This window comes from Grus americana, chromosome 14 (assembly GCF_028858705.1).
Source record: "Grus americana isolate bGruAme1 chromosome 14, bGruAme1.mat, whole genome shotgun sequence".
NCBI classification, from domain to species: Eukaryota; Metazoa; Chordata; class Aves; order Gruiformes; family Gruidae; genus Grus; species Grus americana.
In genome coordinates, this window is record NC_072865.1 from 6,967,843 (window position 1) to 6,988,256 (window position 20,414).

The following is a 20,414-nucleotide window of genomic DNA, read 5'->3' on the forward strand; positions in this document are numbered from 1 at the left end:
TTGAAGGCTGCTGGCATGTAACCTCTCAGGCATCCAGGCCCTGCCTTGAGCATCTCTCTGGGGCTGCAAGGCAGCTGAGCTGCTCAGCCCTGCCTGTCCTGGGCAGGGGGGACCCTGGGCTGGGTGTGACATGCCCAATGGCTGGCATGCAGCTGTATTCCATCCCCAGGAGACTGGGGGCACCCTGGGTGGGGGGGAGACCCTCGTGGCCAGCTAGCACAGGCTGCTCCTTCATGCCCTGTTGTTTCCTCAGGGCAATGTTCCCTTGGGCTGGCGTTGGTGTCTGGAGACCTCGTTCACATGAGACAACGTGGGTGACAAACACAGCTTTGTTCACCCTGTGCTGCAGTGCAGGACAACAGCCCTGTTCTCCTCCTGGTGTCCCAGGCTGTGTTATGCTGTGCTGAGCCCCCCTGCCCCAGAGGCGCTAGCTCAGCGGCTCACGGGGGGCACTGGAGACATGGGGCTGCCCCATACAGCCAAGACAGGGCAGCCTTATGGTTAGAGCATACACCTGTACTTCAGGTGCTCTAGATCCTTCCTTGCTTTGTTCCTGTATGGCTGACATCCCCTTCCTCTGCTCCTTGCAGCCTGAAGGAGGCACTGAATTACATTGCAGCTTAAGAGGTTTTTGTCCTCAAATACTGTAAACAGCTTCAACCTGAACGCTACCTACAATAAAATAAAAGTTAGCTTCTCACCCCAAAATATCAGCTGTCCTCAGAACCTGGACTTAGCCTTCTTCTCCCAAGGTGCTGAAGACCTGCCAGCTCACACCATAGCTTCCCCTGCACCCTCTCCCTGCTAGGAACAGCCCTATAGAACATCTGTGCTGGGGCCTGAGGGCACTTAAATGCCTTACTGGCCCTGAGCAGCCTCACCTGGGGCCCCCACCCACACAGCCCTGGGCACCATTTAAGCCCAGCCCTGGACTCACCCCAGTATCTGTTTGTATTCTGCTGCTTAGCCCCTCTGGGCTGCACCCCAGGAAGGAGGTACTGTGTTAGGGTCATTCCTGGTGCCCATTTTATTCCCCATGAAGGAATGCTTAGGTCTTGTTATGTTCCTGTAGCCTTCTAGTTAGTACAGGAGCTAGGAAGGCTGGGATGGGGTGGGCATTGTTTGGGCTGAAAGCTGCAGCCCCAGTCCTGCTCCTAGGGCAAGGCTGGGTGGGCCACTGATGGATGGTGCTGCTGTCTGCTCTGCTGCACTACAGGCTGCACTTGGGCTGATCTGGTATGTCTTCATCAAAGCCTGTTGCCTCTGTGCAATGGGGCTGTGACAAGGTGTGGGCAGCAACTGGGGTCTTGGTGTCTGGATACTGGGGAAGTGCAGGCAGCATCAGGACTTTGCTTCTGGGAGCTACAGCTGGGTGTGCTGCTGCAAACATCCCATGGAGCTGGGTCTGTGCTCCTCTGCCTCACTGCTGCAGCCAGTTCTTGGACCTGCTCACCTCCCTCTGTGTTCCCCAGGGACAGCTCAGCCTGGGTACAGAGCTGTAGGTGCAGGCACCCCTGCATCCTGACCTGGCCATGTTTCTGCTCCTCTCTGCCTGGATTTCCTCCAAAACCTGCTCCACACATTGGGATGAGGGTCCTAGTGAGAGGGAGCAGGGACAGAGGGAAGGGGTTCTCTCTTCTACCTGCACAAGCAGCTTTGAAATGTTAATTAAATTCCCTCAATAATGCCTCTGAGCTTATTAGCATTACAGGCTTGTGTGTATGATTTGGAAGGAGTTGTGGGAAAAATATTTCTGCATAGATTTCCCATTGTGCAGCCTGGAGTGGTGGTCAGTGGGGGGCGGGCCAGGGTGCTCCCAAAAGGGATTTAAGGGGAGAGTGTAACTGGGGCTGCCTGGTGCTTGCCCTTCCTGTCGGCTTGCAGCTGGAGCAGTTTACCCGAAGGATGGCTGGAGTAAGTAGTTTGTTTGCAGAAGGAGGGGAAAATCATCAGGGTGAGATGCCTTGGGTGGGACTGGTGCTGTGCAGTGGGTGGGTGGGATGCTGGCCTGGCCTTGGGCAGTGGCTCTCCAGCCCCCAGGAGACACAGCAGCTGTCCTGGATGTTGGGGCTCCCTGCGCCACAAGAGCTTACAGCACCCCATCCTGTGCGTCAGGGTGCTGGGCACTGCCCCAGGGCAATCCCTGTCCCCTCCAGGCTCCACACCACAGCAGGGACCACATGGCCTGGTGCTCCTTGGTGCTGCTGGGCAGGCTTTCCAGCTGGGTCCCTGAGTAGCAGATTATGGGATTTGAAGCGTGCAGCATGGACTTTGCTTTGCGTGGAGTAACCTGGGGGTCCTGGCACCACCATGCAGATGTGGATTCTTGCAGCCCCCCTTTTCCAGTCCTGGGAGCTCCTGGGGAAGGATGGGGAAGGCACACTAATCCCAGGCATGCCATGCCAAGCACCTCACTTGCTCCAAGCACAAATATCACACAATTCAGGGTTTCTGCTGGGCTGACATCCCCATTGGTGACCTGAGCAAGCCACAGCATTACTGTACAGGCTGATGGCCCAGGGGACCCAGTCTGTCTGAGCTGTGCCCTTGACCCACAGTTACGGCTGCTGTGGGAGCATCTTCAGCTGAGCAGATGGGTCCTTCTTGGTGTGCTTCAAAGCCAACAGCTGCTCCAGGAGCAACAGCATCTTCATCCTTCCTTGTCTGGCCTGTTTTCTGCATTTCAGATAGTGTCAGTGTCAAAGCTGGGACAATGCTGGCTGTGTGTCCCTGCTGGGGATGCTACTGGAGCAACAGGGCTTTCTCAGCTGGCAGGGGGACAAGCAGGTGTTCTTGTCCCCTCTCACTGTAGCACGAATCGAACAGAGCCCAGCAAACCCCAATCATGCATTGCTTCATTTCTCACCCGGGATGAGAGTGCAATGCAGATGCTTTAGCCCCATCTTGCTCCAGAATGGAATGCTTTTCTGGCAGAGAGAGAAACCAGGCAGCACCTGGGGAGTCTGGAAAGCAGTGTGGATGGTGGGAGCTGCAAGGAAGATGTTCAAGCTGGGTTGGGGTCACATCCCCAGGGTGGTGCTCATGGGGCAGCAGCATCCTTATGCCTGCTGCTTTTCTCTCCTGCAGATGCCATGCTGGGGCTGCCTGCTCTCTGTTTCGAAGATGCTTTCCCGCAGAAAGCGAGTCCCGGCTGGCTCAGAGGGCTCCAGCCTTCGCCGCTGCCTCTCCACCATGGACCTTGTCACCTTGGGAGTGGGCAGCACGCTGGGGGCTGGTGTCTATGTCCTGGCAGGGGAAGTGGCTAAGACCAGCTCTGGCCCAAGCATTGTCCTTTCTTTTCTGATTGCGGCTGTGGTGTCTGCTCTGGCAGGGCTGTGCTATGCTGAATTCGGGGCCCGCGTGTCCCTGGCTGGGTCTGCCTATCTCTACAGCTACGTGACAGTGGGTGAGCTGTGGGCGTTCATTGCTGGCTGGAATCTGCTGCTGTCCTATGTCATTGGTATAAGTCCCTTTTGATTGCTCCACCTTTGCTGGGTGTCATTCCCAGACCCCACGGGGCCACCATCGCCGCCCCAGCTGCCACCCCTCCCCAGGTACTGCCAGCGTTGCCCGGGCCTGGAGCGCTACCTTAGACCAGTTCCTTGGCAAGAAGATGGGGAAGTTTTTGGGTGCTTATGCGGCCATGAACGCTGTGGGACTGGCAGAGCACCCAGATGCCTTTGCCGCTGGCCTGGTGATCCTGCTGGCAGGTAGGATGCTTCCCCCCATGCCAACCTCCATCATGCAGGATGAGCTACTTGCCCCACCATGGGCAATTCAGGATGGTGCTGACCCCTCTGAGGCTTTGCCATTTCTCTGAGCAAAGAATGGGGAATATAAGGGGGATCTGGGGAAATCTGCAGATCTTCCTGACTCTACCACTGTCCCCCCTTTTCCATCCTCCCCAGTAATGTCTACCCTGGGCCTCATCCAGGGGGCTCGGCCAGTTTTGCTCTTTTCATCTCCAGGGCTTCTTTCCTTTGGAGTGAAGGAGTCCACCACAGTCAACAAAGCCATCACAGCTCTCAATGTACTTGTCCTGCTCTTCGTCATAGTGAGTGGCTTCATCAAAGGCAACCTGAGCAACTGGAAGCTTGGGGAGAATGACCTGCCACGGGCAGCTGCTCCTGAGGCTGGGTATGAGGGGAATCACTCTGCCTGTGCTGCCTTCAGAGGGCAATGGGGATGTCTGGGTCATCCTCCTAATGCTTTGTCCCAGGAAATCCTGCTTTCTCCCATTTCTCCCTGCTCTATTGGCAATGCATCAGAGAGCCAAAGTCCTAAGCCCGGATGGGTGATCGTGTTGGATGGGTGATCGTGTTGGATGGGTGATCGTGTTGGATGGGTGATCGTGTTGGATGGGTCGTTCAGCCTGGCCCCACTCTCAAACCCCATTGCACTGACCCCTGTGCACTGCCTGACTCCTCCTTCTCCCAGGAACCAGTCTGTGGCCAACAACATGACCAGCGCCTTTGGGGTGGGAGGCTTCATGCCATATGGTTTTACTGGGACCTTGGCTGGAGCCTCTACCTGTTTCTATGCCTTTATTGGATTTGACTGCATCGCTACCATGGGTAAGTGAGGTGGGGACAGATGCCAGTGGGACCCTCCCCTGCAAGCTGGGGGGCTGTGGCAGTGATTCTCCCCGCAGCCCTGGGAGCTGGTGTAGGGCTGGGCAGGGAATGGACATATTGCTCTGTGCCACAGCCACTCTCTCCTGCCCTCCATGCTCAGAGGAGGAACTGTAAGAGTCCATGTGGCATGACTGGGCTAATCCTGAAGCAGAGATGGTCTCTAGCCCCATAACCCTGGGGCCCAGGAGCTCTAGTGGTCCTTGCTAGAAGGTCTCTGTGTCACCTTGTGTGTGTGTGTGGGGGGGGGTGTACAGGATATTAAATGAGCATTTATTTTACAGCTGAGCTTGTCCTCCCCAGGGGAAGAAGTGAGAGAGCCACAGAGATCCATCCCCATAGGCATTGTCCTCTCCCTTCTCATCTGCTTCCTCGCGTACTTTGGTGTGTCTGCTTCCCTCACCCTGATGATGCCCTACTACCTCCTGGACACCATGAGCCCATTCCCAGCAGCTTTTGAATACGTTGGCTGGAGCAGTGCAAAGCATGCTGTGGCTGTGGGGTCACTGTGTGCCCTGACGACCAGGTGAGGGGCGACCTCCCCTTGGCTCAGAGCGCACTGGAGCTGTAACACATGCAGGAGCTATCCCCAACCCCTTTCATCTGACTGCCCTGCTCGGCCAAAATCCCTCAGCTCTTCCTCACAAACCCTGTTGCTCCCAACCTGGTCCCTCCTGATCAAGGAGAGCAACCAAGCCCCTTTGCTTGCCACTTATAGCCCAGAGTTGGAGGAAGTGGTCAGGTCTTTGGTGGCACCGTGACCACAGGAGCAGGCTGGGGTGTCTCGGTGTGCACAGGACTCCCGGTGACCTATGGACATCACTTCACCGATACTGTCCCTCATCTGATGGTGAGGGACGTGATGGTGTTATCTTGAGAAGGTCATGGACCGTACAGATGAACAGGAGCTCCCTTTGCACCCAAGGAGGAGCAAAAGGCAGGATGGCAACACCTGGATTCTTGCCCTCTTCTGCCCAATCTCCTCCCCTCTCTGCAGCCTCCTGGGCTCCATGTTCCCCATGCCACGGATCCTGTATGCAATGGCTCAAGATGGGCTCCTCTTCAAACCTCTGGCCAAAGTCAGTTGCCGTCAGTGCCCAGTGGTGGCAACGCTGGTGTCTGGAGGAGTAGCAGGTGGGTGAGTGATTGGGTTACCCCTTAATCTTGAGCAGTGCTTGGTGGATGTCCTCTTTCAGCAGGACAACACAGACCCCCTAGCTTGTCAGTAACTGTTTGAGCAGAGAGGTGTCCTTGCTGTGGGTGAGGACCATTTGGCCTCGATGCTGCCCCAGGCACCAGTTCAGCCACTCTGAGCTGCCAGGCAGGAGGTAGCAGGATGCTTTGCACTAGTGACCGAAGCATCACCAGCTTATCAAGGTGCTTGAGTCCTGTTGCAGCGGGTGTCGAGGAGGCAGAGGGAGAGCATGGCTGAGATGGACACTGCAGCTTTGCCAGAAGGCTGAAAGGGCTTCTTGTCCCCACAGCTCTCCTGGCCCTCCTCTTCAACCTGAAAGCCCTGGTTGGCATGATGTCCATTGCCACACTGATGGCTTACTCGCTGGTGGCTGGCTGTGTGGTGTTGCTCAGGTGAGACTGCTGGGGACAGGGCTCACCCAGCTTCTGATGTTGGCCATGCCCAGGACAAGGCACTGGCCTTGGTGCACTGCAGGTGCATGCTCATGTGCCTTGGCATCTGATTTCTGCTCCCCAGGTACCAGCCTGGACTCAGCGCTCAGGACGTTCCTGTGGAGAAGGTCCTGGTTGCACAGCTCTGGTGGGACCATCTTGTCCGGCCACCCCCGCATCCCACCCCACATTCCTCTGCTGCAGTGGCCTGGGCTCTGGCAGCTCTAGGTACGCCCAGAAGTGATGGATGGGCTTTACGGGGAGCTGGTGTGGGGACACCCTGGGGGGCTTTACGGGGAGCTGGTGTGGGGACACTCCTGGGGGACATCGCTGCTGTAGCACAGGCTGGCAGGTTCCTGCTCACTGAAAGCCACCCAGCAGGGTCTGCCTGGCTCCCTCCTGCCCTCTCCTGACTGCTGCACAGCTGGCTGCCCCAATGGGACTTTGGGAAACCTGCTGCTCCCTCCGCTTCCCAGACTGGAGAGAAAAGCTAAACCCACCATGACAAACCACCCACCCTGTCCCCTGCTTATCCTTTGTCCCTCCCACCATGGCAGCCTGGGTGCTGCACCCCGGGAGAGGGATGGGCTCAGCCCAGGGAAGCGCTGCCCTGACGTGCTGCCGTGGTCCCTCTGCAGCCGCCCTGGTCTGCGCCGTGAGCTGGGTGAGCAGTGCCACGCTGCCGTGCCTCCAGGCCGGGGGTGCCGGGTGCATCGCTGCTCTGGCTCTGCCTCTCCTGGGGATCCTGCTGGCAGCTCTGCTCATCTGGAGGCAGCCTCAGAGCCGGGAGAGAGCATCCTTTATGGTGAGCACATGGCCTGGCTCTCGGGGACCATCCCCAGGGACAAGGACCTGGGGGGCAGAGAGGCAGGGCCATGGGTAAAGGGTTATGTTGCACTGTGGGGGTGTTCCCTCTCCTTCACGTCAGGCAGAACTTTGCTGTGTCCATGTTGAACAAAGCGCTGTTGGAGGCATCGGGCAGCTCACAGGGTTTTCCATGGGGACTGAGAGGGCTGCCTGGTTCTTCCTGCTGTGTCTCGCAGGCCAAAGGGGCACCTCCTGCAGCCCCAACTGAGCCCATGCCTGCTGCCTGACTCGAAGATGCTCTTCAGTAAAAAGAAGCCCGGTCCTGACACCCTGGATGTCCCAGCTCATGTCTCTGAGCCTCACAGTCTGATGGCCAGGCTGGGCTGGCCTTTGCCTGGTGGCAACTAGCCAAAGCAGCAAAGAGCCCAAGTGGGCTGTGAAACCCCTGCCTGTGGGCTGGCCAGTGCCTCTGGGTGAAGGCATGACCCTGCTGCCTTGTGCTTGGTCCCTGTAGGTTCCCTGCCTGCCCTTCCTGCCGCTCCTCAGCATCACCATCAACTGCATCCTGATGGCCCAGCTCAGTGTGGCCACCTGGCTGCAGTATCTGCTCTGGATGGCCATTGGTAAGCCTGGCCACCCTTCAGGTCCTGGAGCTGGCAGCAACCTCTTTGGGTGAAGCATAGGTGGTTTGAGAGCCTGCGGCATTAATGCTGGCTGCAGAGCAGTGGTGGGCGTACGCAGGAGATGCTCGACTTTAATGTCAAAGGGTGGTAGGAGTACCCCATCCTCTGATGTGTGGCCCAAAGGAGTGGGAGCTTTGTGGCTGGGAGGGGAGGGAAGAGAGAGGACCCCCAACACACACCCCCTATTCTGCCCATTTCTAGGTTTCCTCATTTACTTTGGCTATGGGATCTGGCACAGCGCCGAGAGCCACCAGCCTGGAGGAGTGGCCCCCCGGGAACTGCCAGGACACACAGCCAGGGAGGTGGCCCTGGAGCCCTGCGGGACTGCACTGTGCCCAACTGCTCCAGGGCAATAAAAGGAGACAGCTTCTCCCTGAGCACCTGCCTCCATCCACCCTGTGCCTGGGGGGGCAGAGAGACCCCCTGGGCTGAAGGTCCCATCCTGTGGAGGGGCACAGCCCTGACACAAACCCCAGGAGCTGTTTTCTCCAGAGTCTGGTGAACCTCCCTGAGCAACCTGGATCCTCACAGCGAGCCCCTTGCTGAAGGAGTTTTGTTTGGAGAGGATAAAGCAGAAAAGTGGTTTTGCTGCTGTTATTGGGTTGTGGGGGTTGCTTCTTTTGCCTTTGAAACCTCACCCTTGCAGCCCCCCAACATCCCCCTGGCTCCTCAGCTGCTCATGGCAGAGCAGAGTGGAGGCTTCTCATGCTGCCCTGACCCTCCACGCTGCCTCAGCACCCCAAAGCAGGCAGCGCTGACCTGCCTGTCCTCCCATGACTGTCAAGGCACTGCCTGTGCCAGGCTTTTTTCTCCTTACTGAGGGCAAGTCCTCTTTCTGGACTCATTTATTCCTCCTCCTCTTTTCCCAGCCCTCCTCTTTCCCAGAGCTGGGCACATTCCTCCGGGTCCCACGCAGGATCTGCCTTCGGGGGAGTGGGATGCAGTACCAGGTGCCCAGAGCAGGATGCTAGACCCCACCAGCCTCATCTCCCTTTGCTGAGCAATCCTGCCCCCTTCAACTACAGCTAGGCAGGAGTTACTGGGGCAGCAACCTGCTCCGTGACCCCTGCTTTGGTGCTACAGCACCTCGTGCATCCCCCCACGTCTCTGAGGTTGCTGTGCAAAGCTGGAGGCTGCCTCACCACCCCTCCCCAGAGCTGCGGGGGAAACATGGGTGCATACAGTGGGTGCTCTGGGGGGGATGCTGGTCTGACATGCTGAGCGCCCCATTTCCCACTCCAGGCACCTTGTGGAGGTGCTGGGTTAAGAGTGGGACCCCGCATCCACATTGCCTTCCTGGCTGCCTCATTCAGCTGATGTTTTCCCGATAAGGATCGGCACAAAGGACAGAAGTGGCTGTTCCACTGGCCGGGCTGGGAGCTCAGGGTCTGCCCTGTGCTGGAAGCCCACTGAAATGAATGAAATGGGGGAAGGAGCCAGGAAAGGGGGGACCAGCAGCGGGGGCCTCCTCTGGGTCTCCCTTGCTGTGGGTTCATGGCCCCTGCTCCCACCCTTCCCTGTGTCCCCCTGCCCTAGGTGCAGAGCATGTGCCCTCACCATGAGATGCTCCTGCACTGGTCCCCAAAACCACTGACACAGGATACTTGGGGGTGCTGCTTCTTACAGACTTGTAATTGTTACAGCCAGTAGCACGTTGGCCTGGTACACGCACACACGCCCCCCAGCTAAGCAGCCCTGGGGAGGGGACAGGCCAGTGACAGCCCCCAGAGCAGTGACCGTCCCACCACACTCGTACACCCAGTGGAAAGTGCTTGTGTGCATCCAGCCCTAACCCACAGCTGTGCTGGCACCATCTTCCCCAAGGGGGATGTGCTGGCTCGGAGCAAGGAGGGATGTGACCCGTTGAAGCCTGCTCCCCCTTGGGAGGATGCTCTGCTGCCCAAATGTGCACCTCTGGGCATGCAGCCTCTGCCTGGCTTTGGGGAGAAGATGGGGCTGGTGGTGCTGCTGATGGGACATGGAGGGCTCGGTGTCTGTGTGGCAGTGAGCAGGAGCATGCCTGGGCTGCAGGAGCAAACCCTGGGAGCCGTTTGCTGATGATGGAGGCGGTGATGGGGAGAGGAGGGCATGGGTGGGAGCCCTGCCTGGCCCCCCTCCCCAGGCAGCAAGGCAGGTCCTGGGCAGGGGGAGCCCCGCTTTCACTGGAAATGGCAGGAGTGGGTGGCATTGGCTTTGAGCAGCCTGAGCAGGATGCCAAGCCCCAAAATGGGACCAGGTGATGTGGTCTATAGTGAGGGCAGTGCCAGAGGTGGCAGATATACCCAGCTGCACCCATCCCTCCTGTCCTTTGTTGCTACCCCGTGAAAGCCTCCGTGGCTCAGCCCTGGGCATGGCCGCCTGCCTCCCAGGGATGCTCCCCGGGGAGTGAGGTACCTTAATACCACCATGTGCCCAGCACCTTCCTCATCATCCCGGTGCTTGTCCGCATCCCATCCCAGTGAGCGCCTCGTCTTCCTCGCCTCATGCCCCCAGGCAGCACTGATGCTGGTTATGCTCAGAGCCAAGCGCTGGGTCGGATCCAGCCCAATGCACATCTGCGTGTCCTGGCTGACCCCTTTTACCCCCAGAAAGCCCCCCGCAGCCTCCCACCAGAGGAAGGGGTGCAGGGATGGCACAGGGAGGTGTCCGGGGTGCTCCTGCAGCCCCGCACGGGCTGGGGAAAGGCAGGCGCAAGTGTCCTGTGAAATGCTCCATCGCCGCGGTCGGATGGGGCCACCCCGAGGGCTCGGCCACCCCGGGGGCCTGCCCCAGCAGCGGGGGCACTTGTGAGCGCAGCCCTGGGCTCCCACACCCGGAGGAAAGCCCCGACAGCCCCTGCCAGCAGTGCGCGGTGCCGGTCGGCAGCGTGCTACGTGGCGATGAGGGGCACCTCGCCGGCAGCGATGGGGAAGGGGGAGCCATCCCCCCCGTTGAGCACGCGGTACAGCAGCTCCTCCTTCTCGTGGTGAACCTGCTCCCGCAGCTGCGCCTCCTTCTCCAGCGCCCCGCGGGCGGCCAGGAGCTCCTCCGACAGCTGCCTGCGGGCAAACGGCACGTGCTGCTGGAGCGGCTGGGCAATGCGCCCGCGAGCTCCCTCCGGCTGCGATACATGCCCCCCCCTGCCGCTGCCACCTCTCCTCCCATCAGAGGTGCCACCCGTGCACCGGGGAGCCGGTGGGCATGTGGAACCAGCACTTACCTCGCCATGACCAAGTGGTTCTGGGTGCGAACTTGCAGGTCCTCGTTCTCCTGCTGGAGAGTCTTCACCTTCTCCTCCAGCAGAAGGTTCCTCTCCGCCTGGAAGGGCGACACGAGCGTGAGGAGGGAGCTGGAAAGTGCCTCGAAACCCCCCCACGCCCCATCTTGGGGGGAATGCTGGCTTGGTGGCAGCGTGGTGGCATTGTACCCATGTCCCCTCCCCACTCCAAGAGAGCAACTGGGCTTCACCCACCTCCACTTCAGCTGCAATTTCTGGACAGGATTCAGGTGGGGAGAAGAGATGGAAAGAGGAAAGCCCACTTGTGACACCCTCCCCCTTTCAACCCACCACGGTCTCCAGGTTTAGCAGCTTCTTGTCCAGGCCATGGATGTGCTCGTTCTTCATCTCGATGACGAAGTGCAGGCTCTCCAGCTCCTGCTCCCAGAAGGGGCTGGGGCTCCCGTGCTCCTGCAGGGCACAGGGGATGTGGCAGCTGCAGCAGGGTGGGTTGCTCAAGGCATCTGCCATGGTTCTACCCCCCCCACGCATGACCTCAGAGGGCCAGCTCTCAGCTGGGGCCCTGCATGGCCCAGGATAGGTTTGTACACACGAGGCACCACGTTTCGCTCATTGCTTGTGTTCAAGGGACCCTAACAGCCTGTGCATCTACCAGTGATGGGGCTTTGCTCCCCCCTTCAGCTGTCCTGTGCCCCCCTCGGCTACAGCCCCCCCTCAGGGTCCATCAGAGAAGCACCCCTGGCTTTGGGCCAGCACCCCGGAGCAGGTTCCCTCGCTGACACCCCTCTGCAGGGTCCTGCATCTCCCTGTACCTGGATGTGCTTCTTGTAGTCTGTGCTCAAGAGTGACTCCTCCACCCGCTTCATCCTCTCTTGGAAGGACTTCAGCTGGGAATTCAGTGCCTGGATCGTCTCCTAGGGCAGCCAGGGAATAAGCAGGATGGGATGTGTCTGGGATTTCTTCCTGAGCAGGGGCACTGCTAGGCTACAGCACCCCGGTAACCCCAGGACTAGAGGAGCCTGCGTGGTCCCTGGGCACACCAGGGACGGAGGTGGCCGCTGAGGTGCTCAGGGCACCATGGCAGAGCCAGCAGATGGTCCTCAAGCCCTTCACAAGCACCCTCTCCCCAGGTATTTCTCCACGGGTACCTGTAAGGCCTCCTGGGACCTGTGGTGCGACTCTGCGAGCAGCAGCTTCTCCTGCTCATGTGCTTTCTGGAGCTCTGCAGGGGGGATGTGAACTGAGCATCACCGGTGCAGGGACACTGGGGCAGTGAGCCCCACCTGAGCCCCACAGTGCCATGGAGCAGGGGGGCAGCATCCCCATGGCCCTGCACAAAGCCGGAAGGGCACTGGCAGTGTGGGGGGGAAGCAGGCAGGGGGGCTGTGGGGAGCCGCTGGCACGCACCTTGCAGGGTCTCCGTGTGCTCCCTCCTCAGGGCCTCGAACTGCTTCTCCAGCTCCAGGTCTTTTCCCTTTTCCACCTGGGAAGCAGGGAGGTGACAAACCCTACACGTCTGGGTTCATACCTTATACCCCCTGGGATAAGGGATGCTCTGGCCCTCCCCATCCTCGTCACTCATTGCCAGACCTGCTCTGGGCCTCCTAACCCCTTCCTTCTGAAAATGGGAGAGCCCAGCCCAGCATGTGCCAGGTCTGTGATGGTTGCCTGGGGGGTCCTGGCTGGCCACACGCTCCCTGCCCAGCCCCTGCCCCCAGCAGCACCCGCCTTTTTGACCGACCTGGATGTTAACGTCCTGGGCGATTCTCGCGGTGCCTGCCTGACTGGCATCCCGCAGCCGCTCCTCCTCCTCCCCATGGCCTTGGAGGAGTCTCGCGCTCCCTGTCTGTTCCTCTCGCGGTGCTGCCTTCTCCTTCCCATCCTCAGGCAACAGGGTGGCATTGGCTGCAACGCAAACGCAGCTGAAACGGCGCTGGCCACATCCTGCTAACGGGGCTGCTTGGATGTCCTGGGCAGCTGACGGGGGTTCAGCCCCTGTCCTCTGCCCACTGGACAAATACCTCCCCCCCCATCTCGCTGGTGCAAATTAGCATTAATTGGGATGGTGCTGGCAGGCTCACAGAGGACACAGCTCATTAGGCATCCTGCCTTGGGGACGACCTGTCTGCCTGAGAGGATGGGATGCCATCGTCTTTGGGATGCCATCATGTCTGCTCTCCTGCACCAGCACCATGTGGAGGCTGCAGCCATCATCCCCATCCTCTGGGGTCTGTCCTATTCTTTCTTAATATCACACTGAGAAACCACAGTGCGGGGGGAAATACGCATTTTCTTCTCACCGTTCTCTATCTTCAAGGCCGTGAGCTCCTGGGAAGCCGGTCCCCTCTGCTGCTGGGCTTTTAGCTGTCTCTGGCAGAGAGAGAGGGGGCTGGAGCAGGGTGGGACAAAGGGGGGCAGGTGGCTGCAGGCAGAGGGCACCCTGCAGCCAGACACCCTGTCCTTCAGCCCTGCTAAAGCACAGGTGCTCGAGCAGCAGTGGTCCCTCCCCAACCCCTTGCCCTCTGCCAGCCCCAAGCACCCATGGGTGCATACGTGCCACCCAGCAGGCAGCCCCAAGCTCGTGCTGCTTCCCTGCACCCCGGACGCTTTGCCACGCACACTGCCAGCCACTGGCTGGAAAAACCGGGGGATGCTCACAAATCCCCCTGATGTGGTGCTGGTGCAAAATAGGCTCTGGCAGCAAAAACATTTGTTGGGGGAGAGCAGGCAGCACTTGGCAGGGCTCTGGCTATGGCACTTCCTTGCCACCCTCCTCCTGCCCTGTTCCCGCTGCCCCAGGATGCTCAGGGTCAGCCTGGTCCCTGGCACCTTGCAGCATCCCAAACACACCCCTCTGCCGATGCCTTACACAGCTGGGCTTTGACACAGCCCATGCCAGAGCAGGAGTGAGAAATGAAAAATAACCATAAATCAGAGGCGATGCCGACCCCGTGCAGGGCTGGCAGCAGGCAAGGGCTGGCAGCGGTGCAAGTGATGACCTCAGGACCGCAGGAATGTGCTGCTCAGCCCCGCGCACTCCCGCATGCTCCCACTGCTGCCGCGGGGCTGATATAACCCAGAGCCGGGAGCTGCCTTCAGCAACACAGCTCCGCAGGATGCCTTCCAGCCCTGCATGGGTTTAATTTAGTCACTTGGAAGGGAGGAGGAAAAAAAAGAGATGGATATATTTTTATCTGTTGCTGAAAGGTAGAAGCAAAGCTCGCCTGTTCTTGCAGCTCGGGCTCCCCGGTGCGGAGCAAATCTTGCCCCTGATGCCCATCACCGGGTTGTGCTTCTGGGATGTACTGTGGGCGAGGGAATCCACCTGCAGACACGCTGCTGCTCTCCAGCCCCCGGCAAAGCCACCTCTAAAACTATTGGTCCCTAACAAAACCAGCCCTGCAGCCTGTGGGGAGCTGGGCACCCCGCTGTGCCAGCTGCACCCCGGCTTGGCCCCGCTGTCACAGCAGCGTGGCCAAATACAGACCAGATTAGGGAGCCTGGCTTGGGAAAAAAGCGAGGCAAAGCAAACAGGCGTCCCTGCCTCCGCCTCCCCTGCAGCCCCCCTTCCGAAGCTGGAGAGGAGCGCAGTTGCCAGAGAGAGCAGGAAAACTCTCAGCCTCTGGGAAGCCACAGCTTTATCTTCCCTTCTATGGCGTGAGCGGCCGCGGCGTTGAACGCGGCCCAGGCAGCAGGGCGAGCAGGCACCAGCCGGTTGGGATTCGCAGGGTTTGTTCTCGTTGCCGACGTGGCTTGCCCTGCAAACACAGGGTGCCGCTGAGCCCCGGCAGCCCTGCCTGCAAAGGATCCCCAGGGTTCCCAGGCTGCCCCCCACACCCGTCTCATCCCTCCGCTATTTAATGTACCCCATGTCCTGTGCTGGGTTTTGGAATCTGGTGGGGGGGTGGGTGGATGGGACAGCTGGGGCTCTGCAAGCCTGGGGGCATCACAGGAACCTCAAAAGCCCCCCTCACCCCTGTTTTACTGTGACAAAGCAAAGGCTGTGCAGGGGCACCATCCTGGCACAGCAGGGTCACACAGCCCCCAAGGGTTTTGGATGATCTGAGCCTTGCTGGGAGCAGGATGTTCCTCCAGGAGCAACTCCCAAACCTCACCTGCCCAACCCAAACCACCTCTGCCGCATGCATCCTGCTCGCTGGCGAAGGCGATGCCCAAGGACAGAGAGCCCAGGGCTGGTCACCCTGATCACCCCCACAGCATGGGCAATGTCCCCAGCGCAGATCCAGGGCACTTTCACCTCTCCCCCATGCCCCAAACCCAGCGGGACGGGACCTCAGAGCCCCTTGGCTGCTCAAGGAGGATGATTTGAGACAACTGCACTGAGCTCAGAAATGGCTAAAGGGAGCAAGAGGTATGAAGGCATCAGCAGACAAATCTAAATACCTGCCCCGAGGCCACAAGTGAGGCACCCTTCCTACTTCTAGGAGCAATTAAAACAGTGTCTGGAGCTAATTTTACTCCTGAGCACTCAATTATCCTTTGACATGAGAGTTCCACCGCCAAATACAGAGTGAAGAGCAAAACGTGGCTGAAAACTGACTGAAATACAGAGGCACCTTCCACTGCCACTTCCAGAGCAGCACGTGGTACCCACGTCTCTGGTATCGCCCGGTGCATTTTGGAGAGCTGGAAGACGGTCCGGGTATCTGCTGTGTGTATAAGGAGCGGGTTGGGGGTTGCTCCAGCTGGAACAGCTTTGGCCAGGGAAGGAGCAGCCCAAAACGTCCCGCAGGTGCAGGCCATCGGCAGCGCTGCTTATCCTGTAAGGTCTCAGCACGGAAACCTCTGGCCTCGGCTTTGAAGAGGCTCATGCCAAAAAATACCTTCTAGTTATTTAAAAAAAAAAAAAAAGTATCCACATTCTTAGAACTAAATATTTCTAATGGTCTGGAGCCAAACCGTTTATGGATGGATGGATTAATCAGGATTTCCAGCAGAACCTGAGGCACCTCGAAAGGTGCCGGTGGAGGGGAGCACCTGCGCAGAGGCAGCCAGCACGGTGCGGGCACTTGTGGGCAGCTGGGTCGGCTGCAGACTCTGCTTCAGCTTTTAGCGTGAGGTGGGGTTTTGTACTGTATTTTTCTTCCTCTTTTCCTGTTTTACAAGTATGTTAAGCAATTAAACCGCGCAACATTACAGTCAGCGAATGAAATCACAAAAAGGCAGGAAACGAGCATTTAAATCCCGACGGTGCTCCTGGGGACCAGGTTTAGCTTTGTGGCTGTGGAGAAGGGGGACAGGATTTGGCCCACGACCCTAAAACCTCCCTGAGACCTGCAGCAGATGCTCAGTGCTGCCAGAGCAACGCTGGCACAGGTCCGTGAGACCTGTCTTCGACTCTGCTGCTGTTTTTCCTCCGGCAACGGTTGTGTTACAAGATGGCTATCACCTCTCGTACAGTCAGATCTGTGCCGCAGACCGTATGCAAATCCTTCACGCAGTTGACAGCCCCGAGTTTTGCGTCCTGACCTTTCCCTGGCTCCTGCTGCTACATATAGTTCCTATATCTCCAAAATAAATTCACCCCAGCCCTGGAAGGCAGCCAAGCCTCAGCCCTGATCTTTTGGGAAGGCGTCTTGGCCTCTCTCACGCCAGGAGCACGGCTGAACGGCAAGCAGCAATGGTGAGCAGCCGAGCATGGGTGGACAGAACCGAGAGGGGAAAGGACCCCCAGGGACGATGCCCGCAGCTCGGGGCCGGGCTCTGGCTGCGGCACCTGCGCCTGTGCTGCCTTATCGTGCCCGCAGACCGGTGACGGGAAGGACGAGGCTGCCAAGCCGCCTCCCCCAGGGCACGCAGCGGTGCCTGGTATGCCGTCCACCCACCGGACCCAGCCCGGCACAGGCTCCCCAAGGTCACCTCCAACCTAGGACCAGCCCCAAAAGCCTCTGCAGCCCCCAGTCCCGTGACAGCCCCCAGCCCCATGACGTGCACCCTGGCTCTGTGTGGGCTCGCCCCTGGGGTTTGAGGGTTCCCCCCATCCCCAAGCAACACCAGGGGATCAGCTCTGCAAGTCCATCCATAGCAGTGGGAGGGTGAAGGTCTCCCACCCTGCCTTTTGGTACCCTGCACATGGAAACGTGGGCAGGAGTGGCTCCATGCCTGCCCTTGCCTCTTTTTGCCATAAAGGGGATTTTTGGTGCTGCTTTTGGGATTAGCTTGCAACTTAGTCACAGCAGCAGGGCTGTTTTATGGGGCACAAAATACGGTGAGCAGCACTGTGAGGCTGAGCAGAAGAACTTGAGAGCGGGCAAGCGCAGGAAGGGAGGTTTCTGTGGGCAAATGACTCTGACTTAAATTTCCACATTTCAGTAAACGTGTGGCTCTCAAGACCTGGGGCCTCGGGGCTGCTGTTTCTCCCTGTCCCAAGCCCCTTCTTGCAAGCTCTCAGAATTGCAAACCAGCCCAGAAGTGTCTCATCTTATGACATGGGGTTTTTTCCATGATACAGAGAAGCAGCCAAGCCTGCAAGTGCTGTAAATAAAGGCACTTGCTGGCTCCGCGGCTGTGCAAGCTCCCCGCCTGCTCCCCCACACATCCCAGCAGCGGGTTGTGCTTTGGCCGCGTGGTCACAGCTGCCTCTCTGAAGGGCTGCCCGTGTAGGGGTGCACGCCGGCACCGCGCGGCCTTTCTGACTTTCCTCCTGCCCCTGCCACCCTCCAGCGACCACAGCCCACCGACACCGGTACACACAGCACGTCCGACTTCACAAACAACTCCGAGGCTGATGGCGGGGTGCTAAAGCAGCATGAGCACGTCAAAAAATCATAATTAGCAGCAGATAATTTCTAAATCTTAAGTTGCAGAAGAGCTCTTCAGTGCAGAGCAATGCACTGAGACCTGCTGGGGACTCAGCATTCCCCAGCAGAAGCATTGCCTTCGACACAAAGGGGGACCCAACTTTTGGGGCAAGGGGGGGATGCTGTGGGAGCATGGCAGAGATCTAGCTGGGGGACCCATCCCTGTCCTACAGGGGACCAGCATTTCCTACAGGCCCTGTCACCCCAGATGCTGCACCCCCTTTAGTACGGGCTTCCCTGTGATGTGGGGGCTCTCCCCCTGTGCCCGGAGGGGTGCAGGAGGGTGCAGCAAGGCAGGTGGCTGCAAACTCCCTCCGTGCCCGGTGCCGGTTCCCTCACCACACTGCCGGTGGGGTCACGGGCTGCCGGGGGCAGCCGCACTGCCCAGCCCCGCCGCTCCGCTCCCCTGGGCAGGGGGGACCCACTCTGGATCCCAAACCACATCTCCCCAGCAGCGACGGCAGGGCTCCACGCAAACCCCAGCCCCACGCGAACCCCAACTCCATGCAAACCCCGACAACACCCACACTCGGTCTCACGCGATCCAGACCCCACGCGAGCCCCGACCCCACGCGAGCCCCGACCCCACGCGAAGCCCAGCCCAAGCCCAGCCCAGCAAGCCCCCGCAGCCGCTACCTTGCCGCCGGCGGGGCAGCAGCGCAGGGCGCTGCCGGTGCAGCCCATGGAGCCCCGGCCGGGAGCCCGCTCAGCCGCGGGGCGCGGGGCGCTGCATCCCCCGGCGAGCGGCTTCCGCTGCCCGGCGGGACCGGGCGGGACGGGACGGGACGGGACAGGACGGGACGAGCCGCCCCAGCTGGGGCTGGCAGGCAGAAAAAAAATAAATAAAAAAAATAATAAAAAAAAAAAAACTCCCGCAGCTGCTCACAGGCAGCGCCGGGAGAGGGTGCTCTGCACCCCAGAGCCGCGGGCAGGGCCGCCGGCCGCAGCCTGCCCGCCCCCGGGGCTGGCCCTGGGAGCCCGGCGGGGGTGCTCCGGCCCTGGGGCCCTCCGCGCTGGGGTGTCCCCGCCCAAGGCTCGGGATGCTTCCTCCCAAGCAAGGTAGTGGGATCCCCCGCCCCGGGAATGCTCTGTCCCTGGGGTCCCCTGCACCCGGGAATGCTCCATCCTGGGTGGGGGGAAAGGGGAGCAGGACCCATGCATGGGGGCTGGGGTCCAGCTGGAGCAGGGCTGCCTCAGGGGGATTCCACTGGGGAACCCGCCCCAGCCCCCTGGGAGAAGAGATGTGAGGGGCAAAGGCAGGATCCATCCTGGCTATTGCCTTCATCCCATGAAGTTTCACGTCGTGCTGCAGTGGTTGTGTAAAGGTGGTAGATTTGGGGTGTTTTTTTTCTGGCAGAAGCTCTGCTCTGGGGGTAGCTGTGCTGGCTGGAGGGGGCTTTTGGTGTGGTCCATGCTGCCTAGGAGACTGCATCCTGGCAACGCCCCTCTTGAGCATCCCAAGCACCCCAAATGCTGGGCCTGGAGCCAGGATGCCCTTTTCCAGGAAGAAATCCTGCACTTTGGAGATGGGTCCCAAAGAGGTGGGGAAACACTTGAATTTGAAAGTGTCCTGTCTAAAAATTAATGGGAGGAAACACAAGTTCCTCCAAATATTTTGGTCTTAATGATTTCTTTAAAATTCTGTGAAATAACAGACATTTCTAAATGAACACACATTCTGACCTGAAAAATCAGTCGCTGCCACCCAGCACCGCTCAAATAGGAGTGTTTCAACCTGGTCACGAGGCTGCACCCATATGGAAACACTGCCAGTTTTTGTCAACAAGTTTCTATTCTGACATTTTCCAAATATCGCCTGGGAGAAGTCCAAGCAGTCTGTGGCTCAGAGGCTGCCAGCACACTGGTGTTTCGCTGCTGCTCTGGTACCGCCTGTTGGGCCGGCAAGGGAGCAGAGGTGAGTGGTTGCCCCATCATGTGTGACTTGGAGGTGTTTTTTTTCTGCCCTGGTAACCTTGAGAGAGGGGAAATTGTGAAACAGCACTTGGATAGGAGGGTGGGGAAGGTGAGGGGCAGGCCCATGGCTGCCCTGAGTCTCCCCAGGGACTGGTGGGACCAGTTGCCTTCGTCCTCTTGGGTAGGTGCTACTTAACTTGGGTGAAGTTTCGTGAGTCACAGCAGCTTCCTGGCATCAGCTCCCATGAGCGTCTTTGTTCTTATCTCGCCCAGCACTTCATACATGGGGCAAGTCTCCTTCCCTGCCTGAGAGTACTTATTTGGGCTGAGTAGATCGTTTGGGGGATAAAAAGTTCTGTCAGTGCAAGGTGCTGGTCTCCACCTCTCCAGGGTTAATTAAAAATCCTGGTCCAGACTTTGGAGACTGAAGGCATACAGGGATGAGCACAAAAGCACATGCGTATTTCCAGGCTGAATTTGCATCGCTGGGGCTGTGGCTGGGAACAGAAGCAGCTATGTGGGCTGCTGAGCAGGAGCCTCTCCAGCTGCCATCACATTTTGCTGGTGCACAAAGCTCCGGCAGTTTGCACATGTGCTTGTGATAATTTCTGGGTTTACTGGGGGTGCACTGGGATGCCCCTGTGCCACAAAGTGGGGCTCTGGGTAGGGTTTCTCTTGCTAATGGTGGAGAAAAACCCAGAGGATTTGGTCACAT

At 59.1% G+C, this 20,414-nt stretch overlaps 2 protein-coding genes across 2 annotated transcripts; one reads left to right on the plus strand and one right to left on the minus strand.

Annotated features, from left to right (window-relative positions):
* The first annotated feature begins 1,905 nt into the window (after nucleotides 1–1,905).
* On the plus strand, nucleotides 1,906–8,103 carry LOC129212955 (cationic amino acid transporter 2-like). The gene is made up of 12 exons (XM_054842194.1): nucleotides 1,906–1,914; nucleotides 3,088–3,460; nucleotides 3,555–3,710; nucleotides 3,969–4,137; nucleotides 4,438–4,574; nucleotides 4,935–5,157; nucleotides 5,629–5,765; nucleotides 6,116–6,218; nucleotides 6,343–6,485; nucleotides 6,896–7,062; nucleotides 7,579–7,687; nucleotides 7,949–8,103. The coding sequence occupies exons 1-12, from the start codon at nucleotides 1,906–1,908 to the stop codon at nucleotides 8,101–8,103; spliced, it is 1,881 nt and encodes a 626-aa protein (XP_054698169.1).
* A 1,257-nt stretch (nucleotides 8,104–9,360) lies between these two features.
* On the minus strand, nucleotides 9,361–18,735 carry CCDC69 (coiled-coil domain containing 69). The gene is made up of 9 exons (XM_054842195.1): nucleotides 18,422–18,735; nucleotides 13,265–13,334; nucleotides 12,706–12,869; nucleotides 12,372–12,447; nucleotides 12,113–12,186; nucleotides 11,777–11,878; nucleotides 11,295–11,414; nucleotides 10,947–11,044; nucleotides 9,361–10,785 (listed from the first exon to the last, which is right to left on the minus strand). The coding sequence occupies exons 1-9, from the start codon at nucleotides 18,467–18,469 to the stop codon at nucleotides 10,617–10,619; spliced, it is 921 nt and encodes a 306-aa protein (XP_054698170.1). The 5' UTR covers nucleotides 18,470–18,735; the 3' UTR covers nucleotides 9,361–10,616.
* Between the last annotated feature and the right edge of the window lie 1,679 nt (nucleotides 18,736–20,414).

Bases quoted from the DNA above. Each gene is read 5' to 3' on its own strand.
- LOC129212955 (XM_054842194.1), top strand. The intron at 4,138-4,437 runs GTATGAGGGGAA...TCCTTCTCCCAG, and splicing joins GCAGCTGCTCCTGAGGCTGG to GAACCAGTCTGTGGCCAACA. The intron at 6,486-6,895 runs GTACGCCCAGAA...GTCCCTCTGCAG, and splicing joins CTGGGCTCTGGCAGCTCTAG to CCGCCCTGGTCTGCGCCGTG.
- CCDC69 (XM_054842195.1), bottom strand. From the start codon at position 18,469: ATGGGCTGCACCGGCAGCGCCCTGCGCTGCTGCCCCGCCGGCGGCAAG. The intron at 12,870-13,264 runs GTGAGAAGAAAA...TTTGCGTTGCAG, and splicing joins GGCCTTGAAGATAGAGAACG to CCAATGCCACCCTGTTGCCT. The intron at 12,448-12,705 runs GTCGGTCAAAAA...CCTGCTTCCCAG, and splicing joins CCCAGGACGTTAACATCCAG to GTGGAAAAGGGAAAAGACCT.